Raw genomic sequence first — 27,408 nt, forward strand, 5'->3', positions numbered from 1 at the left:
TAGACAAATTGGCTAATAAGGGTGCTGAGGGCCAATTCAATAGAGAAATCCTATATTAGTAAGCTCATTTTTTCAATACTTGAAATATTTTGAACATAGGAAACCATTAAGTAAGAGAAACATAAAATATTTACCCATATTCTTAGGAGATATAATAATGACCAACACTCTCTATATCTCACCTTTTGTTATATCAACATATGGGTAAAATAGAAGGGCACATAGAGGAATAGTCTATACTATGCATTCATAGCTAGGTGGGGTACCCTTTGGCACCCACTATCTACCCGTAAAAGCTAGCCATAAAACAACATAATAAGTACTCATATTTTATTCAGAACCGATGCATAGAGATTAGTCTCTACAAAGGTGAGCAACCCTACACTATCAAAGTAGGTTAAAATGGAATTTTATAGTTCTAAGGTTTATAAGCTATATTGATTTCAGTCTAGTTTGTTTTAAAACTGGTATCAAATTTGCTTCAGTAAAGTAGGAGTGTCACCCATCTAGGATTATGATGTTTTTCTATGTTCGAATCACATGGTAGACATATTTCGACACCAACTTCCTCCATATCAGCATAGCTAAGTTATATTAAATCTCATCACAATTATGGGATAGAACTTTCGGCTTATTATAATGGAAGTCGAGCATGTCCAGGTCATCATTAGTAACACAAATATTAGCTATAAGGGAGAACCATTGTAATTAGTTAAACAACTTATCACTCCCAAAGCTTACTTATAATTAGAAATGGGATCACCGTTGGTCCTTTAATCATCACTTCATCATGTTTCGCCTCAATCCCCTTTCCCTTTTGGTAGAGCCTAAAAGCTTCCAACAAAATCTTGACTTTTTGCCTTTATTTAACTACTCGCCTGGGGTCTATAGACTTGCCAATGCTTAAAATGGAGTATGCAATTATCCTATTCCACTCGTTGAAAGTGAGAACTATGTCTTTTCCAGGATCCATTAAACTTGAGAGGTGGAATAGTATTTTAAAGAGGTTGATGACATGACTAGACTTGTTGTGCATAGAGTGCTTGAGGAGAAACACTTTCACTATGAGCACACTAGAGATCTAATAGTAATGTCGTTGGCTCATTTATTGGTTGTCTCCTTAGAGCCAAGGTTAGCCATTGGGAAATAGTTCGCCTTTGTGAAAATATCTTTGATAGTACTTGGCTGAAAGGTCCTTACAATGCGGTTTTTAACGTTAATCAAAGGCTTGAAATCCTCTTTCCGGAAGATTATATGATTGCTCTTATAGGTAGTCTATAATTTGCCAAGGTAAATCGTCGTCCTATTATGTGGATTAGGGATCCGTTCACTTTGAATAGATATGGCCTGAAATTGAAAGAAGGATTCAGTTCCTTCTGCGCTAGCAAGGCTTAGTCTGTAAAGAAAATCATGCATGTTTGGGAAAGTATCTCACTGGACCCGGTTTCCAAATTTGGTGTTCATTATGCCAAATATGTGCAAGTCAAGCAGAAAGGTCTCCGCTTTACTGTTACCTGACCATGAGTACTTGGGTAAGATTGACATCTCTGAAGATTCTGATGAAGAAACTTTCATTGTTTGTTGCCCTTAAAGATTTTGTCTAGTTTCTTGCATTTAGTTACAATCTTAGATAAATCGGATGTATTTTGCCCATAGTAATGTGTGGCCCTTACTATGTAAATTTTGAATGGTCTTCTAGCATTGTGTTCTACATCTAGTTTGCTTTAGCTCTCTCTTTGTCCATCCTTTTTATTCTTGATTAGTCAACCATTTTGACAGTTTGGCTCATAAGAATTATTGGTTCATAGGGCTGGACTTTGGTTGAAGGATGCCTAGATTAAGCTTCTAGTGTGTATAATTCAGGATTGTATACGACTGCTATAAAGGTCTCTTCATTTTGGTAGAACATGTTGTAATTAAGCAGTTATAGATATATAAAATTCGAACATGGTTTAATGAAGGCCAAGTGCAAATTTTGGGAATTTAGAATAATTACGATCTTGCTTCATTTTGTAATCGCCATTAAAGAAAACATTAATGTGGTAGCCATAAATGGTAAAATCTAGTGGATTAAATTTATCTTTCATGTTGATTTATTTTATCAAATTACTTTCCTCTCTCAACCTACAGGATAACATTAGTATAAATTGTATGGTATCGTTGTTCCTTTGATCAAACATTTTTCATTTGGAACATGAAGTCTTTCGAGCTTCTCCTCTATTTATATAGTCTTTGGATGCCCCATTTTTTGGTCATCGAATGTAGCTTTATCCTCTCACAGAAGATCCATTACTCTAAGTCTCTATGATTGTTGACCCTTAATGGAGATGTTAACCTTGAGAACCTTTGACACCCTTGCCCTTTGTGAATTGTCTATGGCAGAAAGGTTAACAACTTCATTCAGTCTTTCTGATTTTCATTTGTTAACTGAAAATTATGTATATTGCCCTATCCCTCAATAATTTACGAACTGATATATTCAGGATAAACATAATGTTCACATATTTAAAAGAAAGCATCATAACAGTAATATTAATGTCTCCTTTAGACAGCAGATTGGTCTATAAACAAGTTTAAGTAATAATTGAATAATGCGAGAAGATCAATTATAGATGTCCACTATGGTATATGGGAACTTCAGGATTTTATATACAAACATTAATGCTAATTGGCATAATGAAGCAAATTTGAAATTCAGTTTGATGACCTCCTCAGCAAACATCCTAGCTAAAATTGACTATGATAACTAGTAGCGTTAAAAGAGTAAAGCTTGGAAAAAGGGTTAAAATAAGATATATTTAAATTTCTTAAATCTCTTGCATTTTCTTGAACTAACAATGATCTTAGCCTAAAGGATGATTGCAGGAAAAACCAGCAGCAAAGCTAAATGAAGTTGTCTACACACACCAAACTTAGCAGAAATCACTATGTAAAATATAGCGCATTCTTGTACTCCTCACAATTAGGAGGTGATGTTGGTATTTAGAAAAATAAACGAGTAACAGCAAATGATAGATAGATGAAATCTCAACATCCACGAGGCTAAGCATAGCCTATGCGACAGCCTTCCCACTAAACCAACTTAAGTAATTCGTTTCGTTTTCTATGCAGTTTGATGATGAGCGCATCCAATTGATCAAGGTTCCCCTTGTTGAATAATTTGTGCCAAGAGCTGTTAGATATAATATCCACAAGTTCGACCCTGCTGTCCCTGTATGCATTGCCTCCTAAAATAAAGTGCTGTTTGGTTTCCACCTTCCCAAAATTGCAAAACGTGCAAACTCTCTCTTCTCAAAGCTCTTTTCGTCTCTTCCATCGTCCGGTCTCACATCAGAGCTGATGATAGTTGGTTCTGAGCTGAGCAATAAGAGTTTTAGCTCTCCAAGAAATGTTAGCCTCTATGTATGCCTTTTGGAGCTGATCGCATGTAGGGTTGAATTTGCTGATGTAATAAGTCTTTTTTCTTCCAAGCCCCTTTCCCCAATTACTCTTATAGAATTTCTCCATAACAAAGGTCTTAATTTCTTTATTGTTTGTGGGATACATATTGAAAAGAATATTCCATTTCTTCATCCACTTGATGTTTTGTTGCATCCAAGTCTTTTTATGTTTGCAAAACATATCATCAAAGACCACTTTAGGCCACCTACTTGTACACATTTTTCAATTCTTTTAAGATAGCTAATGAGGCGAACCATAGCAAGAGCCTCAATAGGGGCAGCTCCTACTTCACTAAGCATGATATCATATGAGACAATGTTTTTGATCTTGAACTTGCTTGTGATCCAACGTTTTTGAATCCCCTCAATTTGTTTTTGTTAAAGATGTTATTAATAACACTTATATTTGTATTATTACATGAGATATTTAATATACTCATATATATATATATATATATATATATATATATATATATATATATATATATATATATATATATATATATATATATATATATATATATATATATATATATATATATATATATATATATATATATATAGATTTATGCAAATATTCTAATATACAATGTGAATAAAATAATAAATCATTTACATCAATATTAACACCTCCTTCATCGACTTTAATATTGTTGATTGTTATCGGGCATCTTTAATTGGACGTCGTGTGATATGAGTTATCGGGCAGGATTTGTGTAGACTGTCAGTTATATCAGTCATGCTAATAGACGTGTCTCAATTATGAGTCACGGCTATTGGCTGTGACTCCTTAACCCAACGCCCATATATATAATGCAGATCGACCTCTGTTTTGTATACAATAAACACAGAATTAATACAGTCTTCAAGTAATTTCAGAGCAGGAGATACTTATTATCAACATGCAGAACATATTATATTGCAAAGAGTTTTATACCAATTTCAGTCCAATAATATCTTGAACAGTTATCCTTTATAATAAAAGTCTGATACTTTAAAGTTTGATAAGTATTGAATATAAAAATTATATTTAATAAATACATTGATCAAATATATATTTTGAGATCATTTATATATTGATATATATATATAATTCAAGGACTTAGAAATTCAACTGTAAATTTTAAATAAATCTGATCATTGATTTTCAACAGTTTCCGTTGTAAGGTGAAGTGCTGCTGGCCCATATTTCACATCCATAGAGAACTACCAGTAACACAAGAAGTCCAAACAAAGTTTGAGTAGTTTTCCAATCCCAAACCTCCGCATCATGACACCTGGTTTGGAGCACATAAAGCCTTTGGCCCTCCTAAAACTCTTTTCTTTCCACAAACTTCCCAGTTTAGAATTTTGTTGAAGTCAATCCCAAGGTATTTATACTCCACAACTTCCTCAAGAATGCTGCCCTCAAAATAGAACTTATGTTGATGTTGTTTTATGCTTTTAGAAAAAAATCATGATTTTAGTCTTACTTATATTGACTTGCATCCCTACTATTTTGCAAAAGCACTCAAGTGAGAGTAGTCTTGCAGTCCACGGACAGATTGGGCAACCAAAATGAGGTCATCTGCATACAAAAGAAGCCTAATTAGAGATTCACTTAACTGAATACCCGCACCATTTTTCATGTTTAACCATTCTTCAAGTTTGTTGGTATATATGCCAAACAAGGTAAGAAAAAGAGGACAGCCCTGTTTGACCCCTATGTCAATCCTAAAACATTTTGAAATGCCATCTGAAGTTTTGATTTTGACTTCCACCTCCTCATACATCCTATGGACAACAACTCTAAGATTCGTAGGGATCCCCAATTCTTCCATCTTGAGCCAACGATTATCTCTAGGCATAGTGTCAAAAGCCTTTTTAAAGTCATCAAAGCAACAAAAAACCTCATCATTTCTCTCCCATGCTTTTTAGATAATGTGCCTTAGGGTGATACAATGGTCAACAGTTGAGTGTTTTGGCCTAAAACCAGCTTGACCTTTTGCATGCTTATGATTTTCCTCGGCCCATTTGCTGATTTTGTTTTCTATCATGCTGCCAAAAAGTTTTGCTAACAGAGGATTTGTAGAAGGTGATGAAAGCGACCTCACCAAGATCACCTGCATGCAAATAACCTGTTGAAGGGAAACCAAAGAAGGAAGGGTGGAGCTTGGAGAAACTAAACAAACTGAGAGAGAAGATATTGCAACAATGAAAATGTATTGCTGTACAATATGATTTGAAAAGATATGAAAAGATATGAAATTACAATAGGAGAGCCTGAATATAAAGGCCTCTAGGAAGCTTGTAGAACAAGCTAGAAAGTGCTAGGAGATAAGGTTGACAATTAAGCATACGCCCACAAAAGGTGGGATATCCTCAATCAAGGTGAGAAGATAAGCATGACTTAGATAGGAACAATCTCCCGTGTTGTCAACAACTCCTAGACTACAACTAATAAATAAATGCATTAACTTAAGTAAACTTAAGTAAAGTGTAAATAATAATAATTTACACTAACACCCCCCCTTAAGTGCAACTTAGGGGAATGCACTTAAGCTCACAACAGCTAAGATGAAATGCAGAGTGGATCCCAGCAACAAGGCCATGTTAGGTACCTATGTATAATGCAAAGAAATGCAACTTTTGAAAATGGGGAAAGAGAGAAAACCACATGGGAAAAACCCTCCCCCAAAAAGAGGTAAGAAAACCTAGTGAAGGACAGAAGAAGCCTCCAACTAGAGGAATGTCCCAGAAAACATGAACAAGAGAAGATCATGAAGAGCATCGCTGAAGCATGAAGAAGCCGCAAACTCTGTTAGAAAGAAACTGCTGATCTAAAGAACCTCCACAGAAAATAGAAGGCATGAACTGAGAGTGTCTATATGGTAGATGATCCATCTCACTGAAATGCATAGGTAGCCAACCACTGCAATCGCCTAGTAAATAGGATCAAATATTGAGTACATAGCTCACACTATCGAACCATCGAATCAAGGAAGCATTAGAAACAACAAAATAACCCCCCCTTAATGCAGATGAGGTGAGATGACAGGCAACCGAGAAAGTGGGCCAAAATCCTCTGCAGAAAGAACCAAGAACAGCGAGAGAGAGTAAGAGGTACAAACACCTATTAAGGCACGTGTCACCGACACATCATGGGGCTAATGCCATGGAAGGGAAACTCACTTGACAAAGGAAGAGGGCACAAAAATGACAACAACTAACCTCCCCATGGTGCTTTATGAAATAGTGCGAATACAACTGTCTCAAAACAATGTTCAATAACTTGAAATGCAAGAGTGACACTTTATCTCATTGCGTTTGCATAAAGATGCTTACAAATGATATCAACAATGATCAAAAAGAGAAAAAAATTGATACAAAAGACAGTACAACCCAAAAAAAAAGATCCCATGCCATGAAAACAATCCTTGGACCTGGAACACCCAAGATATCCACCATAGAGAAGAAATGCCAAAACAAGATAGAAAGAGCATGGGGCAGAATCTGAAGGAAATGACAACATTTCTAAAAAAATGACAAAACCAGCTTTCCAAAAATATAATGTTTTCAAAAAACGGAGATGGGATGCACAAGATAAGCTCGCTAGAGTGAAAAAAAGAACATTCGACTTTGACTGCAAAAACAAGCCATTAAATTGCATCAAAACCAAAAAATACTTGCACCAATGTCTTTGTCTCGGAACCAGCTTGGTGGTGGCTGTAGGGGCGGCAAGCTCCGGTGGCACCCCTTGGTGGGTGGAGGGTTGGCAGCGCCGCTTGGTTGGATGGCTGATGGCGGACGCAGGCTGGTGGTGCCACGACAGCTCCACAGTGGTGCAGTCGGCTGTGGCGGCACGTGGGCTGCATGGTGGTGGCCGCCGAGTAGCCCGCCTAATTTTATTTTTTGAAAAATCGTTCGTACGACCTGCCTAGGGGGCAAAAAAAAATTGCCAGAAGCTACAGTCACCAAAATGGACAAATTTTATATAGATCCTGACTGTAACGCTCTTCCCCTTGATTGAAGAAAAAAATACAAACAAACTAGGGTTTGTGTCTCCGAATCGCGACTTCAAAAATCTTTCAACTAGGAAGCAACAGGGAGGCTCTAATACCATGTAGAAGTTGATGAAAGTCAACTTCACAGCTCGCTAAGATCACCTGCATGCAAATAATCTATTGAAGGGAAACTAAAGAAGGAAGGGTTGAGCTTGGAGAAACTAAATGGATTGAGAGAGAAGATATTGCAACAATGAAAATGTATTGTTATACAATATGATTTGAAAAGATATGAAATTACAATAGGAGAGCTCGAATATAAAGGCCTCTAGGACTTGTAGAACAAGCTAGAAAGTGCTAGGAGATAAGGTTGACAACTAATTCTACGTCCACAAAAGGTGGGATATCCTCGATCAGGGTGAGACTCCTATGTTGTCAACAACTCCTATACTACAATTAATAAATAAATGCATTAACCTAAGTAAACTTAAGTAAAGTGTAAATAATAATAATTTACACTAATAGGATTAATCGTTATAGTCCTGTAGTTGGAGGGGTTATTGACATCACCACTCTTATAAAAGGGTTATAGCAAGACTAATAGTCCAATCTCTAAGGAACCCGTGTTGGCTGATATTATTGAATATTTCCGTAATGAGTGGTGCGAGGGTTTTCATGCCCCACTTAAGATACTTTGCTTGAAGTTCCACCAAGTCTTTTGCCGTATTGGTACCCAACTTCCTAATGCCCATCTCAACCTCCTGCACACTAAAAAGATCTTTCATATTGTTGACCAAGGGTAGCGGATCCATCTTCTCTTCTTTTTCATAAAGTTTTCTAGGAAACTCGAACCATTGTGTGGCTGTAATAATATTTTCAGTTTGTTTCTTCCTTGGTTATAGCTCTCTCCAAAAGAGCTTGGGGTTATTTTTATCAAGATAGATACGTTCTTCCCTCCTTGTGATCATAAAATTAGATTTTTTTTCTTTAGGATCTGCTGATACATTTTAATGTCAAGGCTTGTTTTATTAGACTCTCTTAGCTTTCTCCTGGCCAATTTGCACTCTTTTATCAAACCACGCATTAGCTGGAAAATAGTTTGTTTCAGATTTTCTACGTTTTGATCTTTTGCACTTGGAAAGTGCCTTGTGAATGAGATTAGATAATGCATGGCTATTGACATCGTGCACGTGTGTACACTTTCCTCATATACTCTCTCAAGTGTAGTCTTGAAGATGTCCCTATTTTTTGAAGTCAAAAAAATTCTGCCTTGTGAAAGTGGTTGTTGAGGGCATTGGCCTTCTATCTCAAGCTGCCTATCGTTTGCCCACAATAGTTTTACGTGCAGTGGTCTATGGTCTGATTTAAAATCCCATATGTGTTCTCTAATTATAACTTCCTTGATTCTCTCACACAAATTTTGTAGACATATTACATAATCCACCACACTTGCACCGTTGTAAGTATTGCAAGTGAAACTACCTGATTTTGTCCATCTAGCCACACCATTGCAAATTATGAAATCAAAAGGACCACATAAGGTAATAAATTCATCCCCAAAATGATTGTAGCCTTTAGCATCATCTGATACTCTTTCCCATTGGTGTTTACTCTTTTCTGTGAGCCAAAGAGGATTGTTGTTTGCACTGTGGCTGAAAATGCTAGCTTGCCCATTTGCTGTTCTAGCATTAAAATCTCCAACAAGAAGAATATCCCTATGCTGCAAAAACACAGCAACATCCTTCTTTAGAGCAGCATAGGGCTCTTTGTGATCTAAACCACACTTCTTAGAGATTTTAGAAACCTGTGGAGCAAAGTAACAAGTTGCGATCCTAATAAGACTGTTGTTTTCCATGATTTTGAACTATATGAACTGTTTGTTAATGTCTTCCTTTTCCAATTGAATGATACGTTCTTTCTTTTCTTTTTCTAGATCCATTATGCCTCCATGACCCGTACGATTACTCGCTGCCTCATTCCACACTGCCGCCTTCCAGTAGCCTACAAACAATGGAGTCTTAAATAATGCAATCCAAGGATTGCAGAAATGTAGAGAGAAGAAATTATGATGTAATAATCTGTATATATGTAAGGGAAGGAATGGCTTCTCAAAGTCCTCCATTATAAATAAGAGGTGATTGTAAGTAGACAAGACAATTACGTCTGGGCAAGACTGGGGGTTTTCTTCCCTGTTCCTTTTCCTCCAGTGCCTGCACTTTGAACGGAGAAAAAATAAAACAAGATTGTAAATTAATTTAAAATTAATAAAATATTGGCAACAACCTATTATCGATAAGAAAAATATAAAATACCAAACATGGTCTAGAAGAGATGCAACTTTGCATATTAGTACATTGAGATATCATCATCATGGAATAACAATATGAATTTCATGGAAATTCATACATTGCTGCATTGAAATTCATATGTTGCAGGATGCAGCATCCTCAAAATAGTTTCTTGTGTACACACTAAAATTGCAAAGATTTGTGTAAAAACTTGCAAAATGAATCACAGGAGATCTGGAACTCTAAATGTATGTTCACTCATATGCCGGAAATACAAGACAACAACTAATTTGCAACGATGATCAACTGGTCAAATTCTATCAGCTCTCAAAGTTGGCTACTTAATAACGTCTGCATTCAGTGATAAGGAAATCTGAGTAAATTGGATTTGGAATCAGCTTTGAAAGCATATCAGATGAACACTTGACAATTTGCAACTTAGGATTTATGTTCTCACTCAAGTGGAGAATACAGAGAAACCATTAAGAGCCTATGATTGTTACCTAGTCAAATTTTGTAAACTTGCAAAGTTGACCACCTGATAACTGTTGCATTTGACAATCAGGCAAATCGAATAATTTGCAAATGGAAATGGCTTGGCAAATTTGGCAGACAGATTCCTTAAGATTTAAAAATGCACAAAATGGATATTTGTGATGCCAAGAATACATGGGAACACTTAATTCATCATGACACACATCTGGCTGTAAACAATGACATAATGAAAAGAACCACTTGGAGTCTTGTTGACTTGATCGCCTACATATCAGAATAATTTGGCCTTGGAATTTCATTAGGAAACATGATAAATGGATTCATTAGGGACTTAAAACTGACACATGGCATGTCTCTGATGTCTACAACACAGGTGAAACAATTACATCATAACTCTCATCTGGTCAAAAGATATTGACGCCAAAGTAGGGGGTTTGAATTTCTGAAAAATGTGCAATGTGCAGATTTATGCAAACACCCTCAACTGGGTTAACACAAAACCTATCAAAGTTTTTTGCGGAGGGCCTGAGACTCAAACATATGCTATTTGGTATGCTTTTGAGTCTTTGACACCTGCACAGGTCAGTAGTTCATGATACACAATAGGGCACAAAATGCACTTACAAAGTAGGCCTCAATTATTTCTGTACTAGGCAAAATGCAGATTGACAAACCTCCTCAAAATGAGATTTCCCTAAACCATCAATCCTGCAAGTATGAGGCTATAAATAGAAATATGAGGTGAACGTAAAAGGGACAACACACCTATCAAGCTACATCACGCAAAACTCATTGGGTACTCAAGGTATTCGATGCTTAAACATGGCCTTCAAGACAAGCGCAAAAAGGAAATTTTAAAGTTAGCAAAATCTCATCATAGTAATCTCAAAATTTTTGAGAGTGCTAACAAGTGTTCTGCCTCCAAATTTTTCATCAAGCAAAGGAGGTTTAACCTTTGATAAGCATGCTTGAGCTGGAGTAGTACTGGGATGGATGACCTCCTGGGAAGTCTCAGTGCTTCACCTCTGTGAGCATCACCTTTGATGCAATGAGTGCTAAGTGCTCCATTCATTCTCATCAGAGATGGGTTCTTGTAAATCACTACTCATGAAACATGGTTAATGAGTTCGACTCAAACTTCAGAGTTGAATTCTAGTAACAATATATCACAATTTGACTTGCTATAGATAATTTCTCCTACTTATCAATTATTTAGCTGACAAAAAATAGCACATAAAATGTTTTTTGTTGAAAAAATCATATGTATCATGCAAAATAGTTTTCATAATGTTTTGTTTCTCATTGATGAAGTACTGTGTATATAATTACAGTCTTGTCCAGATGTGTCAAAACAATTTTGCAAAACAATCTTCTATACACTAGATAATAAAATGTTGATCAATTATTATGAGAGTGCAAGTACATATGCATTAGAAAAATGTAGCAATGAATAGCCATGTTCAGAGAGAGAACTATAGAAAACTTATATGTAAGGGTATCTGATTAAGCTGTTAAATTATAAAATGCAGGTATTGTTACTAAACTTCAGAAAGGAGATAGCCCCCTTTCTACCAGAAAAGATACTGGCTTCAGAATTGGCAAATGCTGAAGAGTGCTCAGACAATCTTGTTCTTAATAGCTCCACAGCACTTGTTGTGCATAATGAGGATGCAAGAATATCTGTGATAGGTCATGTGTAATGTACCACTCACATACTGATACCTTTATAGGCATCGTCAGGGCTTCAATGAATTTATACTTGTTCAATGTGTTATACTAATTTGAATTACTCTTGAATATTGGTTCTCACATCTACACACGCTGAATATAGGAAAGTTTCTTTTTGAGAATTCAGGTATTTGGTAAAAGCAACTCTCCAAAGTGGAACTTCATTCACAGCATACACATATGCTGGTGAGCTTCCTAGTTGTGCATTTGGGTTTAATAGTCATGGGGTGGTAAGTCTGTTATATGAGAAGGTATTGCAAGCTTTACTTTCAAACTATCATAATGATTTTATAAACTGAAACCTTCACGTGCAGGCTTTTACATTGAATTCTGTTCCTCCAAGTAAGGAGGAGGTTGAAATGGGAGGCATTGGGAGAAATTTTATGTCTCGTGATTTACTTGAAGCAGTCAGCATTGGAGATGCATTAAGTGTACGTGTCTAGAAAATGAATACAGTTTGCATATCTTTTGTCATTTTTATAAATTGTCTCACATAGTTTTGTGTATAATTGTTTTTTTTGTCAGGTCAGGATCATAGTAATAATTTCATTGCTTAAAAGTTAAAATGATCTAAATTTTCTCTTTTTTAAGCAAAATTGAGTTGTAATGACTTTTGTTTCTTCAAAATAAATATTCTCTACAACTCGGATATTTTATCTAGGTAATCCCAGTTTGATTTGTTATTAATGTTGTCCAGGATTAGTAGTATTGTTTGCTTCATGGAAATATTCATATATTTAACTTGTCATACTCATTTCCCTTGCTTACTGGGTTCCTATTCAATCCAGTAGAAATTCTGAACAAGCACTCAGATTGATTTCCATTTCTTCATTTACCAGCGTGTTCACTTGCCCAATATTTCAGTTGGACATAGCTATAATCTGATTGATGTTAGACAGCGTAGAATTTTGAATGTTGAAACTGCATCAAAAAATCGGATTTCAGTGCTGGAAGTAGGCTCAAATCCATTCTTCCATGCAAATATGTATTTGCACCTTAATATCGGCCAGGTATAACTATTTCAAATTTTGTGTCAATTAATAGTTTGTGAAACATGTGACTATTTTCTCAAGCTTATTGTCAGTTTCAAAATTTAAAAAAAGATATCTCTAATTTACTTGGGAACAAATGTCATGAAATAGTTATGCTTAATGACATTTTATTATATGTTACACCTTAACATTTCATCATATCTTTCCAGAATCGCATGGTAGAGTGTTTGGCGGCCATACCTAGTTCATAATATTTTACACAAATCTGAAGTGCTGATTGCTATGAAGACTAACTGTATTTTGTGGTCTTATCACGCAATAAGGCAAATGATGAAAGTTCCATAAGCAGACAGAAACGAGCAGCCGAACTTCCAAATTCGAGCCTTCAAGAATCACTTGCTCTTCTTGGGGACACGAGTGATGAGAAAAATCCTATTTTCATGCAAGGTATTGTGGTTGCTTCTGATAACCTTTAATATGAGAGTTCTTCACAAAAACAGTGAGCTTTTTATATTTAGGATACAGTCACCATTGATCCTTCCATTAACCTGTTTACAAATTGCTTCATATTTTCGAGAAATAGGACAAGCTTAATACTCTGCTCTCTACACAAATTCAATTCATCAAATGATTGCTTCTCGTATAAATCTTTCTGATTTGAAAAGTTATCTTTATTGCTAAAAATCTATGTTTTACCAATTTTCTGGAAGGGCAACAGCATGAGATGAGGGGAGGTGTTTTGGAAATGGATTTCTTTGAGTCCATTTTCGTGGATGGCAAAGCGAACAATACATAAAATGTACAGAAATTTTAAAAATATAGGGAAAATCCAAATATTCATATGATAACATTGACACAATGATAAGGTACTCATTGTCTTGAAAGAAACATCGTAGAATCTTTACTACACAACAATAAATTTCACAAGTCAAACAAATTAATAGTTGATTGCTTTCATAATTTATTGTCAATGCGCATATGCTACAAATCAAAGAATAGTAAAACAACAAAATACCCAAAGGGTACAAGTTTGAACATATTAAAATAATATTAAAATATTTAGTTATAATGGTTGAATAAGTTTTCAGGATAGACTTTAGGAATGTTTTTATTTGCTTTTCTTAGTTATTGATCTTATCCTTTATGGATAAGTCAGTTGTGACTCATATTGAAGGACACATTTGCTCCTTTGTTAAGATTGAATATCTTAGTAATTGTTCTCCGTGTCATAACTAAACAGATTGGCTAGCATTAGGTTTTGAATCAAGTTTGTTTTTTCTTTTTTCTCCAATGGAAGTGTTTAGTAAATTATGCTAAACAGATTTTGTTAAAGAGTGAAGTCTCAGTTGATGCTGTCATAGACCTTTGGTAATAAATTATTAGGACTGCAACAGATGTTCCTATCATTTATCGATCAATCAAAACCAAAAGATACTTCTCTAAAAGATAGCACCTCTATTTGCTTAGGAATCTTCTAATTACTAGTACCCAAACTTATCAGCTTATGTTTGTCTTGCTTAATACAGTGAATAGTAAATGTTCTGAAATCCCAGTTCCATCGTGGCAGAAGAGTACTGTACTATTTTGAGATTATATCAGTTAACAACTTCTACCTTTGATTTCAGTTGTGCATTTTTAGATTTTTACGTTTTTCCTTTTTCGCCTGAGACCTGTATCAAGTTTTCTTAACCTTTGTACCACTTAAATTGCTTTTTAGTTTTTCTTTTTAAATTTTTTTCCATCTATATCTTTAATTACTTGTTCCTTAACAATTGATGTCCCTAGATATATGTTCGTGGGTCTGTGAAGCTCTACCTAATCTAGCAAAATACTTTAAATGCTAGAATTTCAAAAAAAAAGTACACATTTTGACTTGATTGTAGGTTGAATTGAAATTTGCAGGGCCTATTCTTTGCACGCTGTGCACTTCTGTTATCGATCCAGACCAAAAAATGTTATCAATTTACTAGGGGAATCCCATGTTGGAGAAAGTTGTATATCTGTTTCCGCTTACATAGGAAACACAAAGCATAAGCTGAATTATTCTGGCATCAATTCATGAAATAATATTATAAGCAGTGATTATAATGTGAACATTTGTAACAATCCCCAGGATTATAGCCTCTGAGAGTTGGAGCTGAACAGTCAGGATATTTGAGCAGAGTCCTCATGTCTTAGTTCTAAATCCTACCTATGAATGATGTAGGACCTCTGCTTACCATCCAGAGGTCAATTGTGGGGAGCCCTTTGATTAAGAGCACATATACTCCAGGTGGCTGGACTACCTTGGATTCCCCTGGCTGCCAAAAAAGAGAAAACAATCGACAGACTTACAATTTTTGTGCTATGGATGTATTAGAGGGACAGTAAAGTAAAATGTTGCTATGGGTATTTAACATGTAGGTAGATTGGGAAGCCTGGGTTTGCTTCCAACCTTCGGTTAATTGGAAACAAATCACTATGTGGACTTATACAGGGGGATCTTAAATGCGAAATTTGCGTTCGGTTTTGTAATAATCCAGAAAAGCCACTTTTCTTTTTTCAATTTAAAATTTCATTTTTATTTCAGAATAGTTTGGTATTGCATCCCTTAAATCATGTCAGTCTGATATATAATTAATAATAAATTATAATAACTGATAAAATAATGGTAATATATATAAATCAAGGTATTTTATACATTAAAATCTTAGTTACTGGTTCGAGTTCGGTTCGAAATATGGGTTTGAAGAATCAGTTCACCGGTACGGAAAAATTTTGGAAAGGGTTTTGGGTTCGTTTGGGCTCGTTCGTACAAAAACATGTAAGAATTAATTTTTTTAATATATATACATATATATGAAGCCTAGAAGCATAGAGTATTATAAAAGCATATGATGTAAACTAAGTTAATCGTTTAAACAACAAAAACACCATAGGCATAAACTTTAAATACGTAAGTTGTAATCATAGCATCATGAATAAAGATCACACCATTATATATTTCAATTTTCAAGTTCAACATCAAAGATTCAAACCATTAAAAGTAAATCACCTATTTGCTCATAAAATCACCTATTTGCACACCACAAATGATGTTAGAATCTAAAATAACCTACTTACATTCACTTTTTAGGGCAACCGAAACTCAAAAAAGAAAAAAAATTGTTATAAAAAGCAGACTTGAAAGTTGCCTGTCCGAGTAAATTTGCTCAAATTCGTTCCAAATTTGATTTGGGCAGCCAAAATTCTCCCGGGTTTGAACCAACCCAAGGAAGATTGAACCTGGGTCAAATCTAGGTCGCACTGGACCAGCCTTTTGAACTGGTTCGAACCTAGGCAGGGTTCTTGGGCCAAAACAGCAAACCAGGGTAACTAAAATTAAAATAACTGACAAAGGAGAAGACAAACAATCATGTCATGTCTCTCCAATCGCTGCTGATTTTTCACCCTTTCATGCATTCATGATGACATATAAGCATTTTGTGTTTGATCCTACAACTAGATTGAATATAAATGTTGGCTTCTTGAAACCCTCTTTTGTTTTCTTGCCTCAGCAATTATACTTTGATCATCATATGTGCATATGATTTGACTAAGAAAATAGTTGTTGATTTCTAGGATTGCTGCAAATGTACTAACAATTGCCATTGTATTGATTGTGTTCCAAATGCAAATGAAGGCTTATAAATAAGAGAGGAGAAGACATGTCTCATGAAGAGAAGAGACATGTCTCTACGGTTAATCATCACTAGTTAACATATTAATATATTAGTAATATAAATAACCATATATATATTATTATATAATATGTATAACTATATATATAACTATATATATATATAATATAATATATATTATTGTATATAATATATATATTATATACAATAATATATATATGTATTATATACAATAATATATATTATTTAACATGGATAAGTATATATAGGAAATGATGATTTACCAATAACAATAATGTATATATTATATACAATAATATATATATGTATTATATACAATAATATATATTATTTAACATGGATAAGTATATATAGGAAATGATGATTTACCAATAACAATAATGTATATTAGATCAAATCAATCCGACTGAAGCTACAACTTTGTTAGCCGACTGGATGGTTCCGACAGTATTTTGCATTCTGTAGCCGACGGTCCGGCGGTGTTTTTGTAGCCGACGGTCCGGCGGTGTTTCGGTATTCCGTAGCTGACGGTTCGGCGGTGTTTCGGTATTCCGTAGCCGACGGTCCGGCGGTAAATAGTTTGTAACGGATAGAATAATTGTGGCCGACAGACTCCTTCGGGAAGGTTCGGGAGTAGTATTTATATCCCGTCTGGGATCATTGTAAATCACCATTGATCTACTATTGCGAATATAATTCTGCTATTCTGCTATTATTGTCTGTATGTGTTGACTTCTTTGTCTGTTAATGTATTTTGTTTGTTAATTTGTTTCAGATATTTTGTCAGTCGTCAGGAGACGACTTTTCTTTTTGGGGGGATGGTGTTAGCCGACTGGATGGTTCCGACAGTATTTTGCATTTTGTAGCCGACGGTCCGGTGGTGTTCCTGTAGCCGACGGTGTTTCTGTAGCCGACGGTCCGGCGGTGTTTTTGTATTCTGTAGCCGACGGTCCGGCGGTGTTTCGGTATTCCGTAGCCGACGGTCCGGCGGTGTTTCGGTATTCCGTAGCCGACAGTCCGGCGGTAAATAGTTTGTAACGGATAGAATAATTGTGGCCAACAGACTCCTTCGGGAAGGTTCGGGAGTAGTATTTATATCCCGTCTGGGATCATTGTAAATCATCATTCACTTACTATTGCGAATATTATGCTACTGTTCTGCTGTTACTTTCTGTATGCGTAGTATTTAATTTCATTAAGAGATTTAGGAGATCTAGATAATACTATTGTATCATGGACGTCATCAAGAGCAGGTTGACCGGTGCCACTCGAGCTTCAGATATCGCACTGCCACAGATTGTGTTTATGAATGTTATCATGCAGGGAGTGGTCTATGATTGGGCCTTATGAATCTGGAAGTTGGGAGGCATGAAGATTAATGCCAAATCAGCTTAAAAAGGATCGGAATAAGGTGAAGGGAAAAGATGGACTCCGTACTGCGCAAGAGAATTTAATTTTGGCATAGCAAGCCGAACGCCGACGGAGATTCCAAAAGATTGCCGACGGAAACCGAAGTGCGGAAGAATTGTTGGAGGAGACTCGTCAGCGGGTGGAATTGGTGGAAGAAGCACGGGAGGAGTTCTTGAATTTGTGTTCGCCGAGGGAAGAAAATTCAGACGGGAGAGCATCAACTCGCACGGCTCGCGGTGCCGACGAAGCACGAGCGTGGAGTGACCTCTTCGTCCAGGATAGACTTCCGCGGGAAACAATTTCGGAGGATCCTCCGTCTTCACCAAGGGTTGCAGTTGTCGACACCTCTGGTGTGGGAGTGCAGACTGCCGGTGTGGGAGTACAGACTGCCGGTGTGGGAGTGCCACTGTAGGAGTGCAGACCTCCAGAGTTATGGCGGGACCCAAAGAAAAATTACCGAAATTTGAAGGCGACGGTACAGCCGACCCCCTCCGACATTGTAAGACGTGAGACGATCTGGCGGGCAAATGGAATCACAGATGCCGACGAATGGGCCAGGCAATTTCCGGCAACCCTACGGGGTGTCGCGATTGATTGGTTTTCGGATATGGCGGAATTTAAACTCTTACGGGATGATAATGAAATCGTAGCAGAAATTTTCAATACCAAGCAAGGGAAGCACGAAACTGTCCGCGTCTATGCCAGGAGATTAAAAGACTTAGTAAACAAAATGGAAAGCAAGCCAGTGGACGGATTGCAGAAAAGGTGGTTTGTGGACGGCCTACGCTCGAAACTACGGAGGAAAATGAAAATTGTGCCACCGTCATCATATGCCGATGCTTACAACAGAGCCCTCGACCTTGAAAGTGCACAGAAGACAAAGAAGAAGAAAACCAGCTCCTCTGACTCTGATGATGATGAATCCGCTTAGGATGACAGCAGCGATGACGAAGGTAGTAACAAAAAGGTTCGTACCTTACAGAAGGATATGGTTCGAATGATGAAGGAATTTAAAAATATGCAAAAAGAGCCCAAAGGTAATGAATTGTGGTGCACGGAATGTAAGACCGACGGTCATACTAAAGGATCGTGTCCGAAAAACCAATTCTGTGACATCTGTCAGATCATGGGACACTCGACAAAGGACTGCCCCTTTAACATGAAGACAAGAGGATCTCCGCAGGTTTTTCTCACACAGGAGGCTTCCCTGTCGGGTAGTAGCGGAAACGCGAATACTGCCGGTGCTACATCTGGAGGATACAGGAATAATAACAGAGGGCAAAATAATAACAATAATAATGGGAGCCGAAGTCGAACTCAGTATGATGCAAACGGACGGCCGATCGTTCAATGCCGAGCATGTAATTTGTGGGGTCATTTTGCGCGGGATTGTACAGCGGCAAATACACCGAAATTATTATGCAGATGGTGCGGACCCGACGATCACGAAGATTCCAAGTGTCCAAAGGCTGGAGTAAACTTGATCACTGTTGGCACGGATGTAGAGGAGGTTCTGGCAATTACACGGAGGCAAGCGGAGGAAAAGAGAAAAGTGGGGGAAGCACAGGCGGACATTGCAAAGGCATCGTCGGCGGGGACATCTCAGTTGAAGGATATCACCGGCACCTTGGCAAAGAACTTCGCAGAACAAAGCATTGTACGATAGATCTTACAAACGGAGATACCGGTCAAGATAAGTGACCTCCTTCTCACAATGCCCCAGTTACGGACGGCTATTCTGAATCATACACCGTTTTCGAAAGCACCGGAGGACACACGAAGGAATAGTAGGGAAGTAATGACAACAGACCCAATGCTGCTGGCACTCACCTCCGGACGGCATCCAGCGGTCGTCGAGATGGGGATTTTGGGAAATGTTTTCACAGAGACAATTGTTGACGGAGGGTCCGGCGTGAATGTGTTGCCGGAGGATACTTGGAAGAAGTTGGGAAAACCGACGCTGTGGCCACCTGCATTTCAGTTGCTCACGGCAGACCAACATGGAATCAAACCGTTGGGAATTCTGAAAGCGCAACCGGTAACAATTGGTACGCAACCATTTTTATTGGATTTTGTAGTCATTCCATTAAAAAGAAAAGGCTATGATGCTATTCTGGGACGGGATTGGTTGGTGCAAGCAAAAGTACAACATGATTGGAAACGCAATACCCTATCAATGGAGCGCGGAGGCAAAAGATTCATAATTGACCTGCATACGCAAATGGTTGGCGAGGAGGCAACATTGTCAGATTCTGACAGTGAAGGTGAAAGTGATGACGAAGGACAGAGGAGAATGGAACCGGATGGAGTATTGAGACTTGACGGAGGATCGAATGACGACGACCTGGACTCGGTTAATGGCCTTTACCACTGGCAATAGAAGACTATGAACTCTTTCCGAGTTGCAATATGTTAACGGTCGACGAAGATAAGAAAAAGGAGGAAAACGAATGTCCGGAGGAATGCAGGGAAGCAAAAGAAGGAAAAACTGCCATGGCTGAAGCTGAGGGGAAGAACCTACAGTTTGAACACAGAAAAACGAAAGATCCCACTGTTCGGTACATGGTGAATAGACCGCGCGGAAAGAAAAGGTTACACCGCAACATAAAATTAGGGGAAGGGCACCGACAGCAAGGAAATAATCCAGTTGCGCGACGACCGCAGGCACAGTGGGCGACGGGGGTGGCACAGAACAAACGTAAGGTGTACGACGGTCAGAATGAAATCAAAGTGGAAAAGTTTAGGGGCAGATGGGTTGGACCATATCAGATTCGGAAGGTCGGCGACAATGGAGCGATCAGATTATCAACCTTGGACGGGTAGAAAGTACCTCCGACAGTCAACAGATCCAAATTTAAAATATATGGGGCCGGGAAGACTCCGTCACTGTCACAAGATGGCCAGCTGACTCCGTCGTCGTTGCAGAATGGCGACACCGGGAGACAAAACGGAGGTACCTTTGTTATTTGATTTCTTTTAGGAAAAAAAAAAAAAAAAAAAAAAATTTGAAAAAAAAAAAAGAAAAAAAAAAAATCAAAAAATTTGCCCTGCGGGCAGTCTGTCCGCGGGTGGAAAAAAATCCTCGCGGGCAAAGTCTGTCGGCGGGTAAGAAAAAGTCCCGTGGACAGAAAACAAACAAATCCTGCGCACTTGAACCTCCGAATCAGTAGCCGCGGAGTTTAGACTTTTTTTTCTTTTCCTTTCGTTGTTGATGATTTTTATGCAGTCCGCGGGTGATTGTCCAGTCCGCGGAAGCAGTCTGCAGGGTTGAAAAAAACTCTCCGCGGGTGATTGTCCTGTCCGCGGGGTTGTAAAACAAAAGCTCGCTGCGTGTTTTGTCACCTTCCTCCAGTATATCTGCCATGGATGGAACAGAATTCGCTGCCAGCTAACTTCGCAGGGAAGACATTTGAATAGCGCAGGGGAAAGACTCCGACTGGCCTTCTAGTGTTCGATTATTTTCATTGCTGAAAGACTTATTGAGCTTCTCATTGCCGGAATGTTTCAGCCAAAGATTGTTGGAGTGAAGAGAGATTGTTGAGTTTGTGTAGAAGATGGGTCTGAGGGGTTTTTCTATATAAATAATTACTTACAAAAAAAAAAAAAAAAAAACGTCGACAAAATCAAGTTGTTCAGAATGAGTGACAGATGATGCCAAAGGGAAGAGGACGCATCCATGGTTGCCAGAAAGAGTGCAGAATCGGCAGATAATGACAGAAATGGTGTGTTCCGTGCATTTCTGTGTGGGTTGCGAAGTGTTAATTTAGTCTTGGCGGCGAGGGGCGCTGCCCCTCGACCTCGCCCTGTACTGCGACAAGGAGCGCACCCGGGGCGCTGCCCCTCGACCCCGCCGGGGGCGTTGCCCCCTGGACCCCCAGTCGTGGCGGATATCAGTCGTGGGATTCTGACCAGTTGAGAAGAGTTGAAGTTGCTGCAGGCATGGACTTTCTGTGTACCAGAGGCAGTGGGAGCAGGTGTTGGTTGTGAGGCTGTCTTGGTGGATGCGTAGAGAGCTCGGGAGGAGCTGATCATCCGGTTGGAGGCAGTGCAGCGACACTTGGCTTAGGGTACCGAGGAATTGAAAACAGAGAAAGCAGCACAGGTGGCTATCAAGGTCAGCTTGAGGAGACAGTATTGTGTTAGCAAAGGCTACAGATGTAACGGGATGAATGTGGAAGTGATGTGACAAAAGCAGATTTCTCTTGTTGTAGTCACTCTGTTAATGTATTTTGTTTGTTAATTTGTCTCAGATATTTTGTCAGTCGTCAGGAGACGACTTTTCTTTTTGGGGGGATGGTGTTAGCCAACTGGATGGTTCCGGCAGTATTTTGCATTCTGTAGCCGACGGTCCGGCGGTGTTTCTGTAGCCGACGGTCCGGCGGTGTTTCTGTATTCTATAGCCGACGGTCCGGCGGTGTTTCGGTATTCCGTAGCCGACGGTCCGGCGGTGTTTCGGTATTCCGTAGCCGACGGTCCGGCAGTAAATAGTTTGTAACGGATAGAATAATTGTGGCCGATAGACTCCTTCGGGAAGGTTCGGGAGTAGTATTTATATCTCGTCTGGGATCATTGTAAATCATCATTGATCTACTATTGCGAATATAATTCTGCTATTCTGCTATTATTGTTTGTATGTGTTGACTTCTTTACCTGTACGGTAAACAAACTTTAACACTCCCTCTTAGCTAGGGAGGATTTGTAGAACACATTATGCTCTCAAGTATATGAAGAGATATCATCTCTGTATGATATTAAATTCACTATGAGGCTAAATTTCTCACCTTTCATAACACACAATTGAAACAATTTACATAACTTTAATATAAGCTTAAACACCACCTTAAGTGTGGTCTATAATAGTAACTATGTCATGGTGTTTGGTAAAATCCGACCCAAAGAACTATAACACGTTGGTTATCATCGTGTTTGACAAAATCCGGCCCAAAGAACCATGATGAGTTGGTTATCATGGTGTCTGGCAAGATTTGGCCCAAAGAACCATGATAACACTTGCTCCTAGACATCCAACACATTTAGGTGCTACAAGTTAATGTTGTGTATCTAGGAGATAGGTCAAACTATTGATAAGGTTGTCACCTTACAATAGTGACCTTACACACATGAAAGATCATCACCTTTCATTACATATCATATGCGAAATGGTAATCACCATAAACCAAGTCAGAGGGTGGTACAAAGGCTTTCACCTCAATTCTCTCTCATAGAGATAAATGTATTACAAGGAATTTTACTTAGAACTTCTCCTCATAGAGAAGATATCATTCACAAAGGATTGCACCTAAAAATTCTCCCTCTAAACAATGATCTTGGGAAGTCATATCCAGTAGTTACTCCCTTAGAGGCTCTCTTCCCCCAAGGATTCTTGTCACTCTGAATCTAATATCAATCTTCTGATTTTCTAGTGATAAGTCAATACTTCCTCATGATTCACTCAAGAGTAGGCCCATCAAGATCATGCAGTCACATATATGTATTTCTAGACTCCCTATGACTATTAATCTTCTAAGCTCTTGTGTTGCCTTCGAAGAAGTGTCATACTTATTAATCTTCTAAGTTCTTGTGTTGCCTTCGAAGAAGTGTCATACTCCCTCTTAATGTAGAAGGATACTCATAATCTCAATCGTCAAAGATACTTTCTTCAAGAGCCTCACTTCATCTAGCCTGATCACAACTTCTTTTAAGTGACTGTCAAGTTGCCTAATGTGTCATTCTTCTTTTCTTGCAAGATCAACTTTAGATACAAAGGAAAAGATCAAAGCAAATAACTCTTATAGTATGTGTAGAATTACAAATAAGAGAGACAATAATAAGCAAGTAAATATAATAAAAAATACTTATCTGCACATTAATGTTCTTGATACAAGTTGCTCCAATGAAGGTCCATATGCATCAAATAAGATGATGTCTCTGCATAAACATTTGTCAACCAATGGGAATGAAACATTGACTATTATTGCCCCTACAATGTAAGATTTCCATTCATTCCATCAACATTGTTGGGTGATAGTACTTATTTAGTGACACTTAGTTCTCATGAGCAATAATTTCGTTCTATGCAATTCGTATTGAAGTTTTGCTTACATGAATGATCCATCATTGCTATTATTCCTCATATAATCATCTCCTTGTGTGAGTATTTAATGTTCGCTCTATACAGTTACTTTGATTCTATATGATTTCCCAATTTTAGTAGGGTCCTTGTAGTTTCCTTGTAGAATATTTCTCACCTTTCACTTTGATATGTAGTAGGGTTTGCCTTGGTTTTAAGGAGATCATATATGTTTTACTCTTTAGATACATGTTTTCTCTACTTTCTCCCTCTCTTTCAAGGTTGCATCTAATGAAATGTCAAGCTCCCTCTGAATCTCAATCTCTCCCCTTTTTTGCAAGAACATTCTCGGAGGAAAAGATCAAGGTATATAGCTCTTGGTTGTACAAATATGAATGTTAGTAATTTAACTCTTGCCCATTACTAACATGATTATAACATCTCTCTTTAGAACTAAGATAACACAATACTTAATTTCTATATATATGACTTTCCCTCATATAATATATTCTCCTATAAATTCAATATTCATATGTATAGTTAGATTTCATTTCATTTCAATAATATTAGTACCTCACATTAGTACTAGTAACTTATATTGTTTAACAAATTTATACATAACAAAATATAATATTAAGTTATTTAAATATCATTAAGATATTCTCCTTATAAGTTCTCATTTATATAACTATCTATATAAGAAAGTTAAGTAATACATCTTATATATATATATATATATATATATATATATATATATATATATATATATATATATATATATATATATATATATATATATAAGAACGAAATATTTCAATCATACCTTTTGGCTACCTTAAGCATGGTTTGTAACCTGATGTATTCAATAAAAAAAATTACCTTAATAGGTAAGTGGATCACCTTCATATGTGGGAACTGCTTAGTAGAAGTTATAAATATTGCACATATAGGTGGATACCTTTGTTTAATTATATTCCAGCTATGATTTGTACACTGTCGGGTTAAACCAATCATGCCCTTTGACTTGTTTTCCCGAGCCATCTTTGGTGTTAATGTGGGTTTGTTTCTCCTTTAGCCACGTATTTATTAAGTGGTCAATGACATCCTCTTTTACACATCATTATATGCTTTGTAACTGATGATATGTTGTCCTCTAAAGATCGTGTGGTCGGGAGTTTCTTCCATCATTAGATGGCCGCTTGATTCAAAGGTTTTACATTTTGTTTTGAATTCATCTGATGTTCAATGATAGAGCTATTGAGTCCGATCCTCCGATTATAATCGATGTTAAACTTTTTCTAATCTTAATTCTTTTGCTTTCCTTGATAATCAATCATGAATCCTTGGTGATAATCAATATAAGATATTCCATATGATCCAAAACTTTTGGTTATAAAATGTGGTGATTTTCGATGCATTTCTGTTATTTCTCTTTCCATATTCAGCAATCAATCTTCTAATTCTATTGATGATAATATGTTTCTTGATGTCCTTGTAAACTTTTCTCATTGAGAATTAAAGTTGTTCATTGCTCAGTCATTGGTATTATAGTCTTATTTGAAATTAACACTGATCGTATTCAATCCTTTGCGGTATTTTTCATTGTGTCATACAATGAATTTTTCCCCTCATGTTTCTTGTTCATGTTGACCACTTGAAGTTTTATCACATTTGCACTGTACTATTTTCAATTATAGTTTGAGAATTTGAGTGTTGGTAATTTATGATATATGGCAAATTAATCAAGCCTTCGATACTATATGGGTGGATGCTGGAATCATAAACTACAGAGACCGCACAATGATGAGAACTATCCTGAAATAGTAATTGTAAGTGTAATAATTAGCTTAGAAACTTTTGAGTGGCGTCGATACCTATTTCCCATGATTATGTATTTGAGTTTTCAGTTCAACTTACAGTGACAACGTTGGTTCATTCTCTTTAGGATATAATTCTTTTAAGAACCAGATGATTATTCCTTTAATAATAGTCTTCAACAATGCCTTCTAATTAATTATTCTCAATCTTTGGTGGTTTGTCATCCTTTCCACTGGACGATGTGGGTGTTCCAACCAATAATCTGTGGGCAATCTGTCTTTATCACCTGATTCGTACTCCACATATGGGGTTTTATATATGTTCCCCTATTCACTTTCTTACCTTTCATTCCTCATCATTGATTTATACTATATTCTACACTTATTTATCCCAATCGAATTCATAAAGCTTGGTTTTAGCCTTTCTTTGGTACAGACTCTGAGCGCTTCTTTGAATGCATTTACTAATCAAAAGCATATTGTGGATTGCTTCATACAATTCCACAAGATTGGGGAGATGAAACATTAAGTATGTCGCTCAGTATTAGCTCAAAGCCGGAGTAATATTTGTGGTTTTTTCTTCCATCTTGCGGTTCCTTCACTGTCGTGCTATTGCATCCTAGAATCGGTTGAATACTTATTTTGGCTGAGAGTCTTAAAATCCCATATTCAAGAGTTTTATTAATTGTTTTCTGAATCAATAAATCTTTTAGCCTGGGTCCTTCACACAGCATCAAAGGACATACTTAAAATATTGTCTGTCCCTTTACACCCTTGATATTTTTGAGTTTCTTCAGCTTGTCTATAAAAGAGGGAATATACTCTATCAAAGATATCCTGGCATCTTGTAAGCAATTCTGTCCTTAAGGAAAAATATGTTCTCTGCGCTTTGAGTTTGCAAAAATTCCTCGTCATCAAAATTATCCTTATACCATGCTGGAGGGAATCCAGTTCATCATCCACTAATACCATAAGGAAGTGAAGCCTGATGGGGAATTCATGAACACACTTACTCACTAAATGTACAACAACCCTTGTGTGCTACTCCAAATATTCTACCTAGAAATATATCGACCTGTATAATTAAATTACAAATAGTTTTGCAGACTATAGATTACACACAATACTTTATCTGCAAAATTCCTCAGGCTCGACTAGAAAGGAGTCACTCCAATGCCATGTTTGTATTGCTGAAGTCATCCCTTCAATTTTCTTAGGTACATTTACAGTTGGCTCTGATACCATGTTGATTTTTAGGATCGCTCCAAATGTACTAACAATTGCCATTATATTGATTGTGTTCTAAATGCAGATGAAGGCATGTCTCATGAAGAGACATGTCTCTACGGTTAATCATCACTAGTTAACATATTAATATACTAGTAATATAAATAACCATATATATATATATATATATATGTATATATATATATATATATATATATATATATATGTATGTATATATATATATATATATATATATATATGATATACTATAATATATA

General features: G+C 37.1%; 1 protein-coding gene across 3 annotated transcripts in view; it reads left to right on the plus strand.

Annotated features, from left to right (window-relative positions):
* LOC149539464 (uncharacterized) overlaps positions 1–27,408 on the plus strand; it is a 68,791-nt gene that overhangs the window by 37,734 nt on the left and 3,649 nt on the right. Inside the window, exons 3-8 of one of the 3 annotated variants that reach the window (XM_089800707.1) lie at positions 11,736–11,902; positions 12,062–12,164; positions 12,249–12,365; positions 12,774–12,944; positions 13,250–13,373; positions 14,829–15,499. In XM_089800707.1, the coding sequence (XP_089656833.1) occupies positions 11,736–11,902; positions 12,062–12,164; positions 12,249–12,365; positions 12,774–12,944; positions 13,250–13,373; positions 14,829–14,896 (750 nt within the window). In that variant the 3' untranslated portion in view covers positions 14,897–15,499. Of the gene's footprint in view, positions 1–11,735; positions 11,903–12,061; positions 12,165–12,248; positions 12,366–12,773; positions 12,945–13,135; positions 13,374–14,828; positions 15,500–27,408 lie in introns of those variants that run through there. The other 2 variants (XR_016356237.1, XM_089800706.1) reach the window with 2 other exon arrangements.

This window comes from Cupressus sempervirens, chromosome 9, assembly GCF_028749045.1.
Source record: "Cupressus sempervirens isolate cs-2001-9-10 chromosome 9, ASM2874904v1, whole genome shotgun sequence".
In the NCBI taxonomy this organism is placed as follows: domain Eukaryota; kingdom Viridiplantae; phylum Streptophyta; class Pinopsida; order Cupressales; family Cupressaceae; genus Cupressus; species Cupressus sempervirens.